Here is a 23,024-nt window from a genome sequence, read left to right as displayed (position 1 = left end):
AGATTCAATGCATAGAGGCATAGAATATTGAGTTATATTAATAGTACATCTTTGATATTGTAATTAATTTAGTTAAAATTTTGTTATCTGCAATTTCCACCGTACCAATTATTTTGATAAGTATTTTCAAATTTTCATTTCCGACATCAAAATATTTTTTTTTTGTCCGCCCGTAATATTTTGCAGAACAGTGCCCTTCCTGGCATGTGGATTGTCATCAATTACAGCCAGGAATCCATTAAAAAGAAGATAGAGAGGAGGAAAAGGAGAGGCAGAGAAACATGACATATGAGATGATTTGTTGTTCTTTATTTTAAATAGTTGCTGTGAAAAAGTCATGAGAAACATCTAAAAAATAATGTTACCCTAGAGTGATTTGAAAAGTTGTCACTGAAAACAAAATAGGGACATACTTGTCACATTTCTAGATTTATTTAAATATACATTAACTGACACATTCTTTAGATACAACACTAGAGGGCAGTCATCAGATCCAAAATAAAAAGAATGAAACTAATATAATTGTCTTTTTGAAAGTGAGAAATATTCATTAGATTTTATTGATGTTAAAATTATACTTTGCAACTGTACTGTCTAAGTTTATTTTTAAGTAACATCTACAGAATTCAATTCAGAAAATTCATTTAGTCACTGTGGTTATTTAATTACATATATAAACAGATAAGATAAAAAAATATGGCTAGTACCTCTTCCTTTGCCATTTACTAGTTAGTCACTGTCCTTTCAGTACAAGTGTACTTCCAATATGGTGAGATTTCCTCTCTCATCGAATAATTTGTATACTGTACTATACATCTAGATGTCAATGGCAATGTACTTGTTCATTTCAGTTGACAAATTTTTTTACCCTGGAACCAGGTCCACTTCAAGACATTTCACGTCTTTCCATGGGTAGCCTGGAACAAGGTCCATTTCAAGACTTTTCCAGTCTTTCCATGGGTAGCCTGGAACAACCTCCATTTTAAGACTTTTCCAGTCTTTCCATGGGTAGCTCGGAACCACATCATTTCCTGGTTGGTATGCTTACATAAAATTGGCAAATACAAGTATATGATCATGATGTATGTGTATATACAATATACAGTTACACAATATAACAATGCAATTTACCACATCTTTCAGCCATGTTACCTTTACCATTGTAATATCATGATTTGATATAAATACTAAAATATCTCTACAATAATGCTATCTAGGATTGATAATGTTGACAGATACAGTCTTTAGGTCTTAATGAGGTAGAAGACTTCTACTAAACTTTTGTATGGACTACATACAGTAATAGTTACAATATCTACAGTGGGCGAGTGTTTTGGTGTGGTTGGAAAAATGGACCAGATATATCAGGCTAATCAAATCACTTTCAATATATAAAACGAGTGGTCCAAACATCTCCTGTCTCTGCATCTTTTGCTTGTTTCACGTCCATATCATAAAAAGTACAGTTCATAAGTATTTCATAGTTGGTTCACTGGATCCACAATTTCCAATATTTTCTCAGTACTCTAGGTATCAATGGTTACAATAATTGTCTGTAGATGGTGTAGTGGTGGACTTCTAACAATCTCTCCACTGATGCCAATTCTAATTCACAAAATGTGTTCATGTCTTTGGTGGACTTCTAACAATATGTTCATGTCTTTGGTGGACTTCTAACAATATGTTCATGTCTTTGGTGGACTTCTAACAATATGTTCATGTCTGTGGTGTACTTCTAACAATATGTTCATGTCTTTGGTGGACTTCTAACAATATGTTCATGTCTTTGGTGGACTTCTAACAATATGTTCATGTCTTGGGTGGAATTTTAACAATATGTTCATGTCTTGGGTGGACTTTTAACAATATGCTCATGTCTTGGGTAGACTTTTAATAATATGTTCATGTCTTTGGTGGACTTCTAACAATATGTTCATGTCTTGGGTGGACTTTTAACAATATGTTCATGTCTTGGGTGGACTTCTAACAATATGTTCATGTTTGTGGTGTACTTCTAACAATATGTTCATGTCTTGGGTGGAATTTTAACAATATGTTCATGTCTTGGGTGGACTTATAACAATATGTTCATGTCTGTGGTGGACTTCTAACAATATGTTCATGTCTTGGGTGGACTTCTAACAATATGTTCATGTCTGTGGCGGACTTCTAACAATATGTTCATCATGTCTTTGGTGGACTTCTAACAAGTTCTGTTCTTGGTTTCTTTGGAGACTTTGGTGGTGTACAGTGAACCTATACAGACAAAGAAAAGCAACACAATTAGGATAATTGGCAGATGGGAAACAGTTCTCAAATTTACTAAAATGTCCCAATTAGTGTTCCAATTACTTTCCTTGTACATGTAATTGTACTATTAATTGATGTACAGCAAGTCTTCATTTCAATCTGGTACCTAGCACACTAGTCACACAGAATTGTCTTGTATTGAATGTAATGATAAAATGATGATTATGTGGAGTGGAATTTCAATTAAAAACATTAGAATTTCACATTGACAAAATAGTTCTCCCTAGTTTAATGAAATACAGGAAACATGAGAATCAGACGATGGGCTGATATGGCTTTCAGAAGAATCCCACTGAACAGAAAGCATCTTCAATTATGCAATTTTTAGGGAGTGTTGAAAATTGGTAATTAGGATATGAGTACACCCCCTGTATGTCAATGTGGCATTCTTGTTAACCTTGAACTTATCATACTGATTAGTTACATATTTGATACCCATCAGTCAGTCAGTCAGTCAGTCAGTCACATCACAGTCAAATTTATTGTATCATAATCATAATTTATTCTTATCATAATCATAATAAGAATGCAGGCAAGCAATCTCATTCTTTTTGTTATTGTTATGCACACATACCCATTCTCACCAGGCTTTACATTATACAACTGTGTTTCTCAGAAATATTATAAGTTTAAGGTTTATTTACCTTTTGCCATTTTTCTATCATCTTATTAAACTCCACAGTGTAGAACTGAAAGACTTCTTCACAATCTTTCCTTGCTTCATGTCCTGGTGGATTGTATTTCAAACAATTTGTTCTGACTAGTAACATGTCATTGTGGAAATCATTAAAGTCTCCATACAAACCAGTCTGTAATTAAACAATTTGTTCTGACTAGTAACATGTCATTGTGGAAATCATTAAAGTCTCCATATAAACCAGTCTGTAATTAAACAATTGTCAATTGTAACTTGGATGTCTACGTCAGTATATCAAATGACATGCTGTCATAGAAATTACTTAAAAGGTAAAGTTCAGTCAGACTTATTTCTACCTTTAGTACATTTGTACTGATTACTTCCATCAACATACATAAGATGTTTGGTTGTAAGAATTAAAATAGCACCTTGGTAACTGACTCAACATGATTTTGAAATCCTTTAAAAAAGCCCAACTAAATTTGACGTGTGATCAGCCATTTGGGGGGATTTCCTGCCCAGGTTTATGGGAAACCCTCTGGTGATGACATCACATTTACCTTAAACTATTTGTCTTGACAAACATAAAGAGTTTCAAGCATCTCATCAAACTCCCACACATTACAGAATATTTAGACTTATCATCGATACCACTAACAAGACCACATTATTATGTGTAAAGTCTAAAATGACATCATCTAGTGCACTTACTTCTAGTTTTCTCTTGACTGTACCAAAGTCCATTGGTTGTTTGATTATTTTATGATATCCAGGGGCTTCTGATGGATCCACTGTAAAACAATACAACTAATCATCAATCTACTATTATTGTGTTTTCATAAATCATTTTCTCTCTAGCACACTGTAGTATAAACTATAGAACATTATACACAGAGTACTAGTATTAGTCATTCTAAAGATGAATTGACTACATTCTACACATTACTAATGATTCCAATGACAAAGAATCAATGTATTGACATCAGTATGCCCTCAATGCTAATTTGATGCACCACTGACATTCTTGTGGTGCATCACCATTTAACTTTACAGTATAGTGACCAGTGTGCCATCGTGAGTCTATTTGATACATCACTGACACATGTCAATTTCTAGTGACACACCTAACACTGGTGTTCCCCTATCCATTACTATGAGTACCAGTATGCCCTCGTGAGTCTATTTGATGCATCACAGACACGTGTCAATTTCTAGTGCCACACCTAAACGTTGGTGTTCCCCTATACATTACTATGTGTGTACCAGCAAAGTCTATTTGATGCATCACAGACACGTGTCAATTTCTAGTGATACACCTAAACGTTGGTGTTCCCCTATCCATTACTATGAGTACTACCTCCCACCCTCGTCAAAACAAGAAATTGTTATTTACCTGGTCTTGTAAACCATGAAGCTGCATTGAGTTCACCTTTTGATTTATTAGTACCTCTATATCTAGACACTCTCTGTAATAAGCTGTAACCAAAATATAATATTTATTAGTACCTCTATATCTAGACACTCTCTGTAATAAGCTGCAACCAAAATATAATATTTATTAGTACCTCTATATCTAGACACTCTCTGTAATAAGCTGTAACCAAAATATAATATTTATTAGTACCTCTATATCTAGACACTCTCTGTAATAAGCTGTAACCAAAATATAATATTTATTAGTACCTCTATATCTAGACACTCTTTGTAATAAGCTGTAACCAAAATATACTATTTATTAGTACCTCTATATCTAGACACTATCTGTAGTATGCTGTAACCAAAATATAATATTTATTAGTACCTCTATATCTAGACACTCTCTGTAATAAGCTGTAACCAAAATATAATATTTATTAGTACCTCTATATCTAGACACTCTCTGTAATAAGCTGTAACCAAAATATAATATTTATTAGTACCTCTATATCTAGACACTCTCTGTAATAAGCTGTAACCAAAATATAATATTTATTAGTACCTCTATATCTAGACACTATCTGTAGTATGCTGTAACCAAAATATAATATTTATTAGTACCTCTATATCTAGACACTCTCTGTAATAAGCTGTAACCAAAATATAATATTTATTAGTACCTCTATATCTAGACACTCTCTGTAATAAGCTGTAACCAAAATATAATATTTATTAGTACCTCTATATCTAGACACTCTCTGTAATAAGCTGTAACCAAAATATAATATTTATTAGTACCTCTATATCTAGACACTCTCTGTAATAAGCTGTAACCAAAATATAATATTTATTAGTACCTCTATATCTAGACACTCTCTGTAATAAGCTGTAACCAAAATATAATATTTATTAGTACCTCTATATCTAGACACTCTGTAATAAGCTGTAACCAAAATATAATATTTATTAGTACCTCTATATCTAGACACTCTCTGTAATAAGCTGTAACCAAAATATAATATTTATTAGTACCTCTATATCTAGACACTCTCTGTAATAAGCTGTAACCAAAATATAATATTTATTAGTACCTCTATATCTAGACACTCTCTGTAATAAGCTGTAACCAAAATATAATATTTATTAGTACCTCTATATCTAGACACTCTCTGTAATAAGCTGTAACCAAAATATAATATTTATTAGTACCTCTATATCTAGACACTCTCTGTAATAAGCTGTAACCAAAATATAATATTTATTAGTACCTCTATATCTAGACACTCTCTGTAATAAGCTGTAACCAAAATATAATATTTATTAGTACCTCTATATCTAGACACTCTCTGTAATAAGCTGTAACCAAAATTATATTATTATTATTATTTGTAGAATTACTGGAGCCCAATAATGGGACTAGTCCCCTATGTCATCCTTGGAAATAAATACATAAATAAATAAATAAAAGTCATCCTCACATCCATTGTTATTGATATGTTACAAATAGTATGTCATAAATACATGCAAGCTCTTGGGAAAAAGTAGGTCTTCAGAGTTGTTTGATAGTTTCTGATACGTGATACTGTACAGATATGGGCTTATAGTTGATTCCAAAAGGTTACAGTAGTATATGTGAATGATCAATCATCTTAAAATCTAACTTATTTACATCTGGTTGTTGGCACTCAGGGTGTTATCAGCTGATGATTTGAACATAGAGTTTGTGGATTGTTATTTTACACGGTACATGGGAGCAAGACTGTTTTTTTATTTAAATGTAACAAGTAACAATTCGAATAAATTCTTTATCTATCACTTTGTACCTATCTATCTATCTATCTATGAATGATAACTTACTTGAGAGCAGCCCGTACCCAGCTAGGTAAGTTGGAAGGAATAGGTGCTTCATCTAAAGGTATGGGTGCTTTCCTTTTCCTTTTACTAGCTCTTAGACCAGCAAGACAACTTTCACTTGTTGATGTACTTTCAGTGCCTGAACCACTGCTACTACCTGTAGCCCCTGAAAAATAACATTATGAACAAAAGATCAATCATTGTCTATCAAAGAGGGCAGTATTGACTTGCTCCCAGGTGTTAGTTAGTGCCAATGTAACAATCGCTATATCAATAAATTGATGTACACATACTTTACTATCACCAAGACTACATAATACTGGTTTGCCATAGCAAAGACTAGGGAATTTTGAATAATCATGGTCACATTTATGTGATATAACTTTCCTTGGTTGGGACTAGGAAATTCTGACTTACCATGGCTGAGACTAGGGATTTCTGACTTACCATGGCTGAGACTAAGGAATTCTGACTTACCATGGCTGAGACTAAGGAATTCTGACTTACCATGGCTGAGACTAAGGAATTCTGACTAATGATTGCCAGAACTAGGAAATTCTGACTTTCCATGGCTGGGACTAGGGAATTCTGACTTACCATGGCTGAGACTAGGGAATTCTGACTAATGATTGCCAGAACTAGGGAATTCTGACTTACCATGGCTGGGACTAGGGAATTCTGACTTACCATGGCTGAGACTAGGGAATTCTGACTTACCATGGCTGGGGAATTCTGGCTGTTCTTCCCATACACTTATTATATTCTCTTCTCGTCTTAGCTGGACATGGTCTTCTTCATGTAGTAACCTCTGACTTGTGAAATCTTCAAGATTCATATGACTTGTATCTAGGTTACTAGACTCTACCATCACACATGTTGCAGCAACTGATGCAGCAGGAGTTGCTGTTCCTGGTGTAGTCACAATTACCTTTGATGGGGGTTCTATGCTTTCGTTCTGTAAGAGACAATTTATTACTCCATCTCAAATCCTCTATCACTATTATAACTCTCAGAATGCCATCTCCTATATCACTATGACAACCCTCAGAATGCCATCTCCTATATCACTTTGACAACCCTCAGAATGCCATCTCCTATATCAATATGACAACCCTCAGAATGCCATCTCCTATATCACTATGACAACCCTCAGAGTGCCATCTCCTATCACTATGGCGATGATGAGGCACTATAAACATAAAACAGAACTTACCATTGAAGTAGCAGTAGTAATGGAGGTAGACACTTTACTTGCTACAATGTCTTGTAAAGGTATCAATCCTGACTTCAGTTTACCACTGGTATCTGTCTGTCTTTGTTGTTCCACACTGACACCAGTGATTCGTATCCGATCCTCCGTACCACTAACATTAGTCATACGTATTCGTTCTTCCCTACATGCTGCCATAGCACTCAGTTTTTCAGCAGCAGAATATGAAGAAAACAAGTTGGACTGATCGGATTTTTCCTCCGTGACTTCACTACCAGTACTACTACTACTGATAATAGTTGTATACTGATTAGTAGGGGTAGCAGAGTCTGTACTTGTTGATGATGTTTGACACGGTTCTATACTTTGTGAATTATTAGGTTGTACTTCCTGACTATCCACAGAACTACTCTGAGTGGCAGCATAATCTCTATTTATAAAATCATACGGATCAATTTCTTTCTCTTCTTGTGATGTTCCTGTCAAATGTTTCAACAACTCTGAATGCCCTTTGCCTTCTTCTTTCACCTCTACCTGACCTCTGACCGTATCCATTTGACCTTTAACCCCAGTTTGACCCTGATTTGGATCAGCAGACTTTACAACATCAACTTGTCCAGCAGCAAGTAAACTGGATAGATTAGATTTGCTGCCTGACATAGAATCTCCAAGATGAAAGAGTCCAGTTTGTGGATCCAGCTGTCCGGCTATATTTTCATCCGGTACATTTAACAAAGCTGATTCTCCAGTACCGGATGATTGAAATCCTTGTTCCTCTATCGTTACTATATCGTTACTTTTCTGTGGATTACCAGCTTTGTGAATTGTCAAATCAGAAAAAGTGTCCGATTCTTGTATTTTGCCTTGTTGTTGGAGTGCTTTGTTTCTTTCTTGTAGTGCCTTTTCTACTTCCATTGTGGCAGTTTGTAGGAAGGAGGACCCTGTTATCTTGCTTTGTGGAGGTTTTGGTGTAGATTCTGTACATAAAAAATAATTGATATATTAAATTATAACAGACAAAAAATTTCCACAGGAGTGTTGAATGTTGAATCAGATGAAAAACAGTGATCTTACAGAGTTTACATAAAGTGTCAGTCTTTGAACAAAAAGAATGATCCTATTTAAAACACAGTTACTCTCCATGACTCCACTGACATGACAGTAGTAATCCAAAACAACTGGATTCAAATACTGCAATTCGATTTTTTATTCCTGATGAAATATTAGCTTTCCAATATAACACATTATTACATATGTACTATAGATTATTACATATGTACCAGAAATTACTTGCATCGGTGTGCGTGCATACTAGTGGTATTTTCATGGCAGTGCAATACCGAAAATATTATTGCATGCCTGTATGCAAATGCTATGTAAATGACTGTTTGTTACACACAAAAGCATGTGATCACATAGTGTCATTTTTACAGAAATTTGTTGTTTCAGATACACATATGTAATAATAACAGAACCCCATGTCATGTGAGTGTCAGTGTGGGTACTCAGGGGTGTTTATACTCATGCTTACAGTGTTGTCTGCTGTACTTTCAATCATTACCCTCATGAAAGTATTGCCACAGAGAACACTGCAAGCATTTGTACAAATACCCCAAATACTTCACACTTGCACTCACACAGTATCTCTGCAAATACCCCAAGTACTTCACACTTGCACTCACACAGTATCTCTTCAAATACCCCAAATACTTCACACTTGCACTCACACAGTATCTCTTCATCACCCAACATTTATTAACTTTTCTTGTGACAATAAGACAGTACATAATTCTTGCATGTCACATGTCTTTCCTGAATTTCTTTTCATTTTTGTTTGTTAGACTAACATAAGATTTTTTCCATTTCTGTTTTAGACACAGACACAATTTTTTTATTGGTTTTAAACACATAAGATTTTTTTTTTCATTTTTGTTTTATGAAACACAGACACAAGTTTTTTTTCATTTGTGTTTAAAACACAGACACAAGTTTTTTTTCATTTGTGTTTAAAACACATACACAAGTTTTTTTTCATTTGTTTTAAACACAGACAAACTTTTTTCATTCTGTTTTCAACACAGACCATATATTTGTACAGAACTCACCCATTTGAAAAAAGTCTGGTAGGATACTGGTACCCAATGTACTGGGGTTAGATGTCATCACTTTTGGAGGACTTTCTGTCTTTGGTAGTTGTATTGGCACTGCCATTTTACTCAAATCTATCGTTTGTGATCTTGTGGTTTCTATCAAAGACAAAACAGGTTGTACATTATCAAAACAGTCAGCTAAGAACAAAATGTTTAACTAGGAAGATGAAAAAGTGATGGATTTTTCTCTGAGAACATCTTGTTTCTATAAAAACTGTTACATAAAATACACATAAATCCTAACAATTTATTAAAACTGATAATTTGTTTCTCAACTTTAGCGATGACTCTTTTTAAACTGGGATTATACTCATATTTTTGCAAAACAGATTATTGACGATAAATGTACTTCTCCAATATTTTCTTTGTTCAACGTAAGAAAATACCAGTGACCTATGGGGCCTTGTTACTTTGAGTCGAAGACGATGAGAACTGATAAAATGCAACAGTCACAAGACTACTTTCATATTAACAACGACAAAGATCAATAGTGAATATCAAACTATTACCTTTAGATGGATCTCTCTGTATTTCAAGTAATGCTTTGATTGCTGATGATGCAGACTTTTCTTGATAAGTAGATGTCTGAGGTGGTGCTGCCTGGGAAACTGTTGGCATGGGAACATCATACTCCACCCACTGGTTGCCGTTGGTGATTGCAGCTACAGCTGCTTCCAGTATGTCTCCAGTGTGTTTTATTTCCACTGAATGAAGGAAATTAATCACCCAATAAATCAATCAAAGACATTTATAAAGTGCCTGAATACAATCCACATTAATATTCAAAGCTGCTGAACAAGTAAGGTTCCAAGTAAGAGTGTCTAAAATGCCCTAGCAAACAGAATATGAATTTCCCATGAGTGGGAGACTGACGTAATTCAACAGGTAAGTTGTTCTATATTAGTGGGACTAGTTGAGCCAACTTATTACACATACCTTTATTATCACTAGTAGCTGAACTAATAGAGCTAGTTTCATCAACATATCCTGGTGATACATGTTGTTCTGTAACAGTCTGTGGTGACGTTGATATTACAGTTGTCATATCTTGTTCAGATGATTGCTGGATAAGTTCTGTCAGAATTGGTGAACTTGACCTTCGTTCAACTTGTTCTGATATCGGTGCTTGCATTCCTGATGGCTTAGGACGTATTACTACTTGCTGTAGATAACAGAATGGGGATGTAGAAACATTATTAGAGTCAGAATTATATATTATCTGTAGTAGATACATGTATAACTATAACGCCATAAAAAAAATTATGTGGTTCCAATAACGTTCAGTTTTAGAATAGGTGGGGTGGGTAGATTTGTTTTGGATTCTTAAGGTTTTTTTTTTATCTAGTTCAGGTAGTTATGATTTCTGTTGTTTTCCATATGGTCTCTGTGTTATTGGTTTCTTGTTACAGCCATAACAGATTGGAAGAACAGTTTTATATTGTCTTTTTAAGTTGATGTAAGTTTTCGCATCCACTATTTCTCATGAGACCTCACAATTTTATCATCTTATTCTTGAATACATAAAAAAGTTTAGGGTCAGCAGTGAAAAATTAGGAGTGGTCCGGTAACCGAAAGGAAACAATATTTTTTAGACCTAACAGCCATATGTTATCATATCACAGCATGACTATCATATTCAGGTTAGCTTAGTTAATTCAGTCATGTAGGCATATGAAAATGTGCATGGTGATATATCTTTGTGCTAAGTTTGAATTACATATGCAAAGTATCATGGTTTATTATTGGCCTAATTTGGAATAAATTGTGCAAAGGTATCACCACAGGGGAAAGCAGGCATGTAACTGATTGATTGATTGATTGATTGATTGATTGATTATTTGATTGAATGATTGATCGATTGAATATTATTTTTTTGTGGTTAAATTTAACTTATCTTTTGATCAACTGACTGATTACTTTTTTGTGGTGATATATAAAACTGTTTTTCCTTCTTTCCCTGGCTAGTTTTCTCTTTCAGCTGTATATAATTCTCTCTTTATTGACTCACCTGTGTCTTGCCTGACACAGACTTCAAAGCTCCTTGCAATGGTTGTGCTGTTGGTAAAGTGGACACTACCCTGCTTTGGTTTCCACTGCTTGTTGTCACAATGATAGTCTTGTTACCCTCCTGATATAAGATCAAATACATTTGGTTAGATTAGTGAAAAGGTTTGAACTTGGTAATGCTGGATAAAAATTATGTATTGATTAATAAGCTTTCAGACTCAAATAAGTACCTGATCACATGATCTGAGTACCTCATCACATGATCCAAGTATCTGATCACATGATATGAGTACCTGATCACATGATCCAAGTATCTGATCACATGATATGAGTACCTGATCACATGATCCAAGTATCTGATCACATGATCTGAGTACCTGATCACATGATCTTTCAGTAATGATCCTCCAACAAAATCCCCATTTCATTGGAAGATTGTGTCTCAAAGGACTCAGCTGATTCTAAAAGCTCATGAATAAATACATATCTTTATCCAGAGTTTTCAAGTTCAAACTTTATTAATTATCAAATCAGTTGAATAAGTTCCAAAAACATGGGTAACTATGTTTGAGTAAATATGCTGTATTAATTTGATAGTTTATGATAATACATGTAGTTGATCCACTTTTTTCTTCTTCTTTTTTAATAACTGCTGGTAGAGTACTTTTATTGCAATTCCAGATATTTTTTTTAATAATTATAAGGAAATGTTACAAAATACAAAGAGACAAAAGTGAAAAGAAAGCAAGAAAAAAAACACTTAGAGAAAAGGACACATCAAGGACACATGGTAATTGGTTGGTACATTTCTTACCTGTAGTGATTTCTGTATGACGGAAGTAGGAGTAGTCTTGGTTACAGCAACTGTCTTTGTTGGTGGTTTCTGTACTATAATAACATTAGATTTACCAGCTGTAGAAGCTCCTGCAATGTATGGCTTGGTCATAACAACTATTAAAGACAGAACACAAGTAATTTAATTTCACACTGAGATATGTAAATCTTACAAATCCTCTACATGCATTGGTGGTTAAAAGGTCTAGTACGGATAAGGAGTTAACATTTACATGTTACAAACTGTTGTCTTGCAAAACTACAGAAAAAGCTGACTCAGAACAAAAGAATAATACCAAGTTAATCTTTGCGGCACTACTGATAAAATGACAGTCACATTAATGTGAGAACCTGGCACTGAATCCCTGGCCTTTACCTGATAAGATAACACAAATGTGAGAACCTGGGATTGAAACCCTGGACTTTAAAGCCCCACGATTCTATCCCACATTCTCCCATTAGTGTTATTTTTTACGATACAATAAATCAAACTAATATTTGGGTCCGCATCCTAAAATCTGCACTCCAATGTGATCTTGATTTTAAAGTGTTCCTTCACTTCTTTTGATAAAATAGACCTCTTAAATAACTTGTACAATGTCTAGTTGTCGGTGTTTTAACAATTTTCATTGAATATATTGCTGGGTGCCTGATACAAAAAAAGTTGCAGCTAGTGCAGCTTTAATAAGACCATCAAGAGAGATTGTATCTAAAGGATAATGTGATTTGACAGTCAGCACACATAGACAATTACTTTTGATCATTGTAGAGACAAGTAAGTTGTTATCATACCATTTGTTTTAGCAGCACATGCTTGTAAAGTCTTTGGTGTTACAGTTATAATGTTTCCTGCACTTGGTGTTGTCTTTCCACTACTACACACAGATGGTGTTGTTACTATTCTTGTTCCACCTGCTGGGTTGATTACCACCTGGTTACTTTGTGAACCTAATAGAAAACATCAGAAATATATTTCATGGGAATGTAAAAGACTGGTTACTTTGTGAACCAAATAGAAGACATTCAAAATATATTGAGATTGAATGTAGAACATACGACTGTGTGACCTTACATGGGGTTATAAGTTATAACGGTCTTTCATTACTTGAAAAAAGATGTGATGAACAAAACAGCAATGAAAAGTATAAAAAGACAGAATAAACTCAATTCACAAATATGACTGTCTGCCTACCTGCTGTACATGTCACAGGTTTTGTTGTCATGACAACAGTTGTTGGTATAGTAGTTGTCACCATGACAACTGGAGTTCCTGTGCCAGATCCAATGGTGATTGGTTTCGGTAGTATTTTATTTCCTGGTACAGTCTGGGTGATAATTTTCACACCTGTTAAGATATTAGATTGACATGATATACCAGTGTTTATGACACATTGTTTCCATACAGCCTTCAGTGAGACATAGATCATGTCACGTGGTATGGACTACTGACCCATAGTGAACTCAATTTACATAGAGCAGGCACTTTTTGTATTCTAGTTTACATAGGGTACTATTCATGTGGTGTGGGAGTACTATCAGTGATTTGCTTTAACTCTGGAAGAATACGTACCTGAACAAACACTTATTGCCTGGCCTTATTTGGGCACTAGTAGACATCATATTACCCCTTGTGAAGTTATTTCTCCAAAGATGAAAGCCTTGGGAAACAGATGCTGTATAACAGCCACTGGGGTAATAGACATCTACTAGTGCCCTCATAGCGGTGGACAGTAATCAACATCCAAATGATAACAAATCTATAAATCAATATACATATTTTATCAGTGAAAAGTCTGAATATGGTAGAAATGCTATAATACGAATGGTGTTTTGAGAGAAATTCTGAGTAACCAAACCTGTGCTATATTTGTACTTACCATGTTCCTGGACAATCTGTATAGATGGTTTTGTAGCTCCTGTGCTAGCAGACGTGGTGATGATCTTTGTCATAGGTGACTGTGTTACTAATGTTCCAGAACCTACAGCTGACGCTGCTGTTGCTAGGACAGATGATGCACTGGTTGTCATGGTTTTAGTCTTCTGTCGACTCACTGTCTTGGGTCTTGGTTTGGCTGCACTTAAAGTGTTAGTCAGAAATGCTGTTGTTGCTGTGCCAACCACACAAACTGGAATAAATCACAAAGAGCAAAACTAATTCTTCAAATTTTCAGCATCAGTATACATAATAGTCAGTGTGGTTGTAATGTATATTTGAAATTTTACCCAACATTGTTGAATGGAGATTATGTTTTCACCTGTCTGTCTGTCTGTCTGCTTGTTTACTGATTTGTTTGTTAGCAGTATATCTCATAGAATTATGGATGGATTACTATCATTAGGATGAAACTTTGTGAATAGATTACCTATATGACAAGAGTTTAAGTCATCACATACACACACATACACAGTCAGACAGAGACAGACAGACAGACAGACAGACAGACAGACAGACAGACAGACAGACAGACAGACAGACAGACAGACAGACAGACAGACAGACAGACAAATGAATGGACAGATCCCTCACCATGCCTATAGCACTACTGGACCTTATCAATTCAGTTATGCTAATACAACCCTGCAGTCAGTCTCACTGGATTTGATACATCGTTTAATAGCCACTGTAAAGATTTTGGGGTTTCTTATTGGCAGTGAATCACTCCCAGTGACTTGCTTTTTATGCAGACATATAGTGTACATACATGAACACAATCACACATTTCTACAGATGTCCATTAATGTTTGGGACTACATGATAGGGCTATGTTACATGCTCTTTATCACATCACTGTGGAATTGTCAAGGGTTTCCCAGTGAGTCCATCCACAGGCTGTCCCAGAATCATCCAGGCCCGTCAAACATAACACCTGTGGGCTATGTGGACATTGCAGAGTTGGGATGGAAAGAGGGTTATTCTTACTACTTACCTGGTATATTAGGTGATAGTATAGTGCTACTAGATGGAGTTACTGTGACAATACTTGGGTTACCACTTGTTGATGATGCCGTTGTTGTAAATATAATGGATGGTCTTGTTACTGTAGTAGTTACTGGGGATGTTAAAGTTTTATTACTAGGTACACTCTGTGATCTTTGTAGTATACTTGGTGTAAAGGATGATGAACTAGACACAATGATAACCTATAGATATAAAAGTACAAATATTAGTTAATGTAATCACTAACTTATCATAACGTTGAACTTTTTTTCCAAATTTATCTTAAACTGGGAGCCAATCAATCAATCAATCAACCCTCCAATACTGAGGTACAAGGCATGGAAGTCCATAAAGTTTTACCTTAACCCTCTCCCCCTTCAAACACACACACACACACACACACACACACACACACACACACACACACACACACACACACACACACACACACACACACACACACACACACACACACACACACATACATACATACATACACCTCTGTTCTCAAATCTTAACTAACACACGTCTGTTTCTGAACTTCTACACATGAATTCCATGGTTACCTTTTGTGCTGGAGCAATGGTGGTAGATCCCGAGGCAGTAGCTTTGTTGAATGTGATTTTGACAGGAGACAGTCCTGTTCCTCCTGTACTTGTCATATATGTAGTTACTTTAGGACTTGTGAAAGGCAGAACTGTAGTTTTAGGTGTTGGTATAACTTGTGTTGGCATGGACATTGTAGTAATAGGCAACTCTTTACCACTACCCATTGAACTGGAGGAGTTGGAACGTTTACGTTTTCTATTTTTTTCATCCAAATCAGGTTCACCTATATTTTAGAAAGTTTAAGTAAAAAGTTATACATTCCTAGATACAAAGGTCAAGTAATGATTCTGTATACCTCAGATTGACCATTATTTTCCAGTTTGGGTCTTCATGTCATTCACTCTCTTGCTTTCCAAGCTTAGTCCGTTCTTTAACGCACTCGGAGAACACATGAAAACCTTGCAAAGAATATACAGGCATGCGAAAACTTTAAGGATTTCATGGGTGATTTGAAAATCTAAAAGCACTATTTCAAATACTTGTTCGGGTTGTCATGGATTGTAGGTATGTAAAATCTATAAAATCTATAATTGGATAAGTACCTTCATCCAAACATTTCTCATTGTGAAAATGATGTTACACGTGACAACACACAGGGTTGACAACTCACAGGGTTGACTTACTTTTGATCCAGGACTAGGTAACTAAGAAAATTTATGTAAGTTGTTTTCATTTTCTAGTCTTATTAAGCTTTGCTGCCTCATTCTTTCATTTTTCTTGGTTTAATTATAGGCAAGTGTAAGTGTTTTGAGTGATAACAGGATCCAGGTGAAAATCAGTTATTGTTGTTTCCTGGTTAACCTGTTTTAAATAAATCTTACAACTACTACTACTGGATTTTAGGAATGCGTTATCGACTATCAGATTTACAACTCCATATACATTGGTATGAACTCACAATTGAAAGATTTATTTAACAACACAAAGTTTTGACTTACTTTTGACATGGATGGACATACCACTTGGTAGAACCACTACATTAGATGAAGGACTGGTTGGTCTAGGAGATTTGATGGTACTAATAGTAGCATTACTTGTAGAATTAGTTACAGGTGTACTGGGTGTAGAACTTGTTGCTGATATGACTATGTAAAGATAACAAACATTTGTTACATGTATTGTTTACAGACACTAGCAGGGGTGAACAAATCATTTTGTGAACTGGTTGTCCCTGGACCAGTGCCTTAAAAAATCCAGTGGTCCTGCTGAAAGAATTAGTTGACCAATGTCCCGCTAATGTGAAACATTAAATCTTACCTATGAATCTGTATATTCAGATGACTTTTTAACATAGTTATTAACAGTAAGGTACTGGTCCAATGGACCAGACGGGGTAAAATTTGTGTGGTCCGCCCAAAAAAATCACGAGTCCCGGACCCAGGACCAGTGGATTTGTTCACCCTTGACTAATCATGCAATACTGTGAACTGTACAACAGATTGACAATGTTACAGTGTAGATTAAAAGTCAGCTATAGTGTACCATACAATGCACCCTCTAAACTCATTTGATGTGCCACTGACACACACAATTTGTATTGACACACCAAAATTTGGTGCTCTCTTATCTCTTAGCTTACTATTTGGTGACTCACAGGAAATGTCACTTTGACTCACAACAACAAAATTTGGCTATTATTAAAGGGCACACTCTCTTGTACCATACTATGTGTACAGCTATACAAATATATTAACACATAGGTGATTCAATACTGTTCAGGGTGGACAATATTATAACTTGAACAGTTATATTATAAGTAAGTAGTTATATCTAACTAAACAGGGTTTTTTTTATTTGTTTTTATTTGCGGGTAAATAAAAAGCAAATAAAAACTAAACAGTTTCATTTGCAGCTTTTAAAGGAGATGTACTGAACATGGTCAATTCGTCACGTCACCCACAGGACACGTTACATTGAGGGTCTATGGTGAAACATAGCTAAAAGTTTAACTTACTGTTTTTTGAACCAGTTTCTGCAGGTAAAGCTAATGACATGTTGTGAAACATTGCCGCATTAGCTGCAGAATTAGCTGTCACTGTGAATGCTGTCTGTGGTACAAGTCTGGGCATTAATGGAACCAGTCTTCTGCCCTCTATAGCCCATTCTGAGGAATTGTTAGGCCCTGACATACTATGGAAAACAATCACACAAAAAGAAACGTTATATATCATGGAGTCTTGAATTACTGCATTGGAAAATAAAAAGGATCATTCTTTTGTTCAGGACCAATTTTTTTCTATAGCTGAGCTCTCCCAAATAACTGCTCCCAAATATCCCGATTTTAACCCTAATCCGATATTGGTCTTTACATCTTCTCAAATTCCTTGCACTTTTGTAAGTTAGGCCACCTTAGGTTGTGTGTACACACACACTTGCATCTAAGGGAGATATAACTTCAATGTGATGTTTGTGATCAGTTCTTTCCTTGATGTGGCTAAGACATTGATCTCTGGACAGTGTATGGGACATACAACATTTGGCATTGTGATCATGGAGGAATCATTTTTACTCTGAGTAGAAGAAGACTCTAAATTCTGTACATATTTTGTGTACTTACTGATCAGCAATTGTGGACAACTTTTCATCATTCACTGCTCTTCTAACTTCAGCTCTGTGTCTCTCAGTGGAAATACTGTAGAAAGCAAAACAATACACGTACCTAATCAATGTACTGAAATTGACAGTTTCTTATTTTTTATTTACTTGCATTATGTAAAACAGGGTCTTCAATTCCTTCTTTAGCCACTGCCTGCATGATTTATATACGATTTGGTTTTAAATATAGGAAAGAAGTAACATTTTCAACTTTTTACCTGTAGAAAATTAGGTGTGTAGTTTGGACTTAATAAATCATTGACTTCTATCCTTCCAAGATGTGAATTAATTAGATGGCTTGGCAGACAAGTATTTTGATAATTTTTCCTCTGATTTAGCAAATAATATACATATTTAAGTAAAGACAAAACTTTAATTTCACCAATAAAAAGAATTTCCCTGTAAAAAAAGTGTAACAATTTCTGAACTTATGAAGATTACTGAACAAGATGTGACTTAGACAATTTCTGAACTTCAAAATATTGTCAATACCAAAATATCAATGGCCACTGTGTTATCCATGTATTTCGAAGAGCTACAATATTGTAATAATTACATATAAACATACCTTAGTACACTACCAATCTCATTCAGTAACCTTTTCTTATCCTTTGACAAATCACCCTGTGCTCTGAAAGCACTGATCACTGATGCATAGGCTTCTAATTCGAGTCTTCTTAACATTCGTTTAGATTCATCTCGACTCATGTCGAGTAGTTTGGGCCACATGGTGCCAGAATACTATGTCACCGGTACCGTCGTCAGAGCTATCGGAGAATATTGTAAAAGTGAAAATATATGGTGAAAATGTAGAACGGTGGACTAGTACATGATACACATCTGTATTGAAGCTAGGGTGTTGGGTTTAGGGGCTAGATAGGAATCAGAATACGGTTAGACTCCCTAACATAACGTTAATTTGTATCGCCTTCAATGGGTAGACACTGTTGTGCACGTGTTCCAGATATACAACTATACGCTAATAATGCAGTTACAATTCAACAATGTCTCTCACTCACTGTTTCAATTACTTGGGAAAATTATGTCAGCTGAATGGCGTCTATAGTTTTAAATCGTACCCTGATTTTAATGTTTATGGTGACGAGCATTTGAGTTTTAGTGTGGCATCACTTTGGCGTTCACTAAATCTGTCGCTCGCTCCGGCAAGTGATAGTAAATAAACCAAATTGACCGCCATAGTACTAGCAGTAAATAACTCGTCTACTACAGTCTGGATATGCTTCTACTGATTTCACAAAGGTAGGTACATTCTCTGTAGTGTTTGGACGTGCTTTCTCCCTCTAAACATCGAAAGACTCTTAAACGAATAATTCAAAGCTAAGGTTCTTTCAAAAAAAGTCTTACCTCGAATATTTTCATGAATTTTCATAAAGTTTGCCTCTCATCACTAAGTTGACATCTACAGACTTGAAGATAAACTTTCTCGCTCGATCCAAGATGGCGCGCTTATGGCTGCGCATGCTCATAGACCTCATGATAACAAACATGGTTTAAAAGTATTGTATTCCTTGACAGCATTTACTAAGCAAGGGCAAATTCACATCCATATATACTCAAAATATAAGAATTTGTCTTCAAAATGTGATAAAAAATCCCAACGAGGGTAAAAATGAACAGCAACTTCGACCGACCAGGTCAAAGTTCAAGTATTCATTCGTATGTGACCTGGAGTTGACCCTAGCCAACAGCCAAACTGCACTGCAGCAGATCGAATGGCGATGCACTCTCGTGACCAAAGGCCTGTTCGTTGGAAATAATATTCGGGTAAATGTACAAGAATATCTTCATTTGCATATAGGAATGTAAGCTAGATGTCAATGTTTTAGTTTAAAGATTGTCAGAGGATATGTACAATACTTCGAAGAAACAATTTGTGAATGATCAACCGTTCTCACTGTCTTGGGATTTTGCCAGAAAGTCATTCAAAATTTATATGACCCAGGGCGAAACGGTAATTCGGTCGAAAACAATACTAAGTACAGCTGACAGTAAACATCGTGTTTTCTGATTTTATGCCATCTGGAAGATGGTCAGTGATTTTATAACGTGAAGTCTTTAGTTGTACCATGGATCTATATAATCTCAATAATACTTAATAGATCCATGGTACTAGATTGTTGGGTACGTTCATGTGTCTGAGCATGTCGGTATAGTGTTTGCATGACTTTTATGTAATAGCATTGTAGTGACAACTGTGGTGTTGAATGTTTAAACACTTAACACTACTGTGTATAGGCTATTGTATTTTCACTGTTTGCCCTGACTAGGTAGGAACTCATTTGTGCATAGCTACTGTTGATTGATCCACGGAAGTATCACCCATGATTGATCAAAAGATGGACTTTTCCCCTCTCTGTTCACTAGCCATTGCAATGAGTGATGTAATATTGTTACTTACTTTTCTTGCAGACTGGAACAGTGGAATGGTCAACCAACTTTGAATTTGAGTGGAAAATCTCAAACACACAACGTACCATCATTTCTTGTGAATTTACCATCAAATTGTGTGAATTTGCAGTAAAGAGACATGTCAATCATACCCAAACAGTGTGGGGTAAGGTTTGACCCACCAGCGTTGGTTATTACATACACCAACTCAGACAAGAAATTCCATCGCCGCACAATGCCAATCAGAAACTTTACCAAAAGATCTGGTATCTCAAGAGTTGCTGATGAACTAATTGACAATCCAAGACACAAGAAATACTTGGAGAATATCAGTCGGCCTCAGATTGAGAAACTTTTACGGATTATTCAAGAGCATCTGAAAGGAATTAGTCTGCAAGAAAGTCTTGCTGCAATCAAACAGGAAAATACTATCGATCCTGACGAAGATCTCAACAAAGTTGATGATAGTACGCTTAGATTCAAGAAGAAATTAATGGATGAAACATTTGAAAAGAACAGAAGAAAACCAGGAGATGAAGATTTTGAGTATGATGTAGATATGGACTTTCATCCGGCCATAGAAACAAATGAATGGGATGATGACAATGATTCTGATCCCGAGTTTTAAACTTTGACCTTTGACCTCCCTTCAATCAATTTGTTCGATTCATCTTATACAGTGCTGCTGAAATCCAGTATTTGATATTCAGTCATACATATAAAACTAGGATAACATGGTACAGCAGTCATTCTGTACAGTTATGCCATCAATGATTGCTGTAAAACCATAACCATCCAAGACATACCACTTTGTTGTGTCAGCAGCAGTCATTCTGTACAGTTATGCCATCAATGATCACTGTAAAACCATAACCATCCAAGACATACCACTTTGTTGCATCAGCAGGAAAATATACTATGTTTGTTTGTTGAGCTTGTGCAACATTGTGTGATCATCCCATAAATACCATTGATATTTCACATTAACTCTTGTTCAATTTTAGACGTATTTCTTGTCCATGAAAAGAGAGAAATGCTATAAAAATTCCACTACCTGTGATAACAACCCAAAAAGTGATTTCACTCAGTCAAAATGTTCATAGCAATTTGTATACCAGTAGTAGTGATAGTATTGATAGGTTAAGTCAAGTTTACAACAATATTCCTCTCTCTACCATGGAGTATTTGTTTGTACATAATTTACCACACTTTGAGCCAATGTACATATTTTACCACACTTTGAGCCAAACAGGAATATTATGATGCAGAGAACTCAGGATGAATGTTTATTTCACTATTTCTACATGTTACATGTTACATACCCCATAAAGTGATTACTCAAGGCATTAACATATCTTGGTTACAGCTAATCAGGTCTAACATAGCTGGTAATGGTACATGTACTTCGAAAATATAGCCTCAAAATAAACCACTAGTAGTTGATGGACATAGGAGGGAGGGAGAGGGGGGGGGGGGCACTGAATGACAGGTAATTATTCAAGGATTCAATCATTTCCTGTGAACGTTGAGTTTCTAATTTGGACAAAGATTTATACAAATGGTAAAAAAAATGTTACTGGGGTTCAAAAAACAATGAATCAAAATCTTTGTATTTTATGTAGACAAGATAATGTAGATATTATTGCTGTCAGCCAGACACCATTGACTGATAAATTTAGAAGTTTGTGATTTCAATTTAGTATTAAACAGTTCTCCCTTAAATATGATGTTTTCGTCTACAGTCATTTTCAAATGATTTGTCTAGAATATCAACTTAACAAATACAATAAGGCCTAATAGAAAAGTTAATGTATTTGTTCCGGTTCTCGACCACCACCTAATTTTTCACACCGACCCTCAACTTTTTTTACATATTCAAAAATTTTTTTTTAATCGTGAAAATTGTGAAGTCTTGCAAGAGTGGATGTGGAAAGTCCGAAGCTGACATCATCTTAAAAAGACAATATAGAACTGTTCTTCCAATCTGTAGTGGCTGTACATCTGATAGGAAGAAATAAATAACACAGAGACCATATGGAAAACACAGAAAACATA

The 23,024-nt window shown here is 35.3% G+C and overlaps 2 protein-coding genes across 2 annotated transcripts; one reads left to right on the top strand and one right to left on the bottom strand.

The window, feature by feature from the left end:
- Positions 1–370: 370 nt before the first annotated feature.
- Positions 371–20,009, bottom strand: LOC144442376 (BRCA2-interacting transcriptional repressor EMSY-like). Its single transcript, XM_078131705.1, has 23 exons — positions 19,926–20,009; positions 19,129–19,327; positions 18,523–18,597; positions 17,920–18,095; positions 16,904–17,050; positions 15,923–16,188; positions 15,346–15,559; positions 14,296–14,544; positions 13,611–13,763; positions 13,211–13,366; positions 12,390–12,535; positions 11,586–11,702; positions 10,514–10,739; positions 10,087–10,281; positions 9,533–9,673; positions 8,006–8,404; positions 7,431–7,966; positions 6,935–7,172; positions 6,221–6,383; positions 4,341–4,423; positions 3,659–3,738; positions 2,955–3,119; positions 371–2,256 (listed from the first exon to the last, which is right to left on the bottom strand). The coding sequence occupies exons 2-23, from the start codon at positions 19,287–19,289 to the stop codon at positions 2,185–2,187; spliced, it is 4,158 nt and encodes a 1,385-aa protein (XP_077987831.1). The 5' UTR covers positions 19,290–19,327; positions 19,926–20,009; the 3' UTR covers positions 371–2,184.
- Positions 20,010–20,995: 986 nt separating this feature from the next.
- LOC144442583 (centrosomal protein of 19 kDa-like) lies at positions 20,996–22,417 on the top strand. The gene has a single exon (XM_078131964.1). It carries the CDS (start codon positions 21,109–21,111, stop codon positions 21,595–21,597), a length of 489 nt encoding a protein of 162 aa, XP_077988090.1. The 5' UTR covers positions 20,996–21,108; the 3' UTR covers positions 21,598–22,417.
- Positions 22,418–23,024: the final 607 nt, after the last annotated feature.

The sequence above is a fragment of the Glandiceps talaboti genome, chromosome 11, assembly GCF_964340395.1.
Source record: "Glandiceps talaboti chromosome 11, keGlaTala1.1, whole genome shotgun sequence".
Classification (NCBI taxonomy): Eukaryota; Metazoa; Hemichordata; class Enteropneusta; family Spengelidae; genus Glandiceps; species Glandiceps talaboti.
This window is presented reverse-complemented; position numbering and strand designations above follow the sequence as displayed.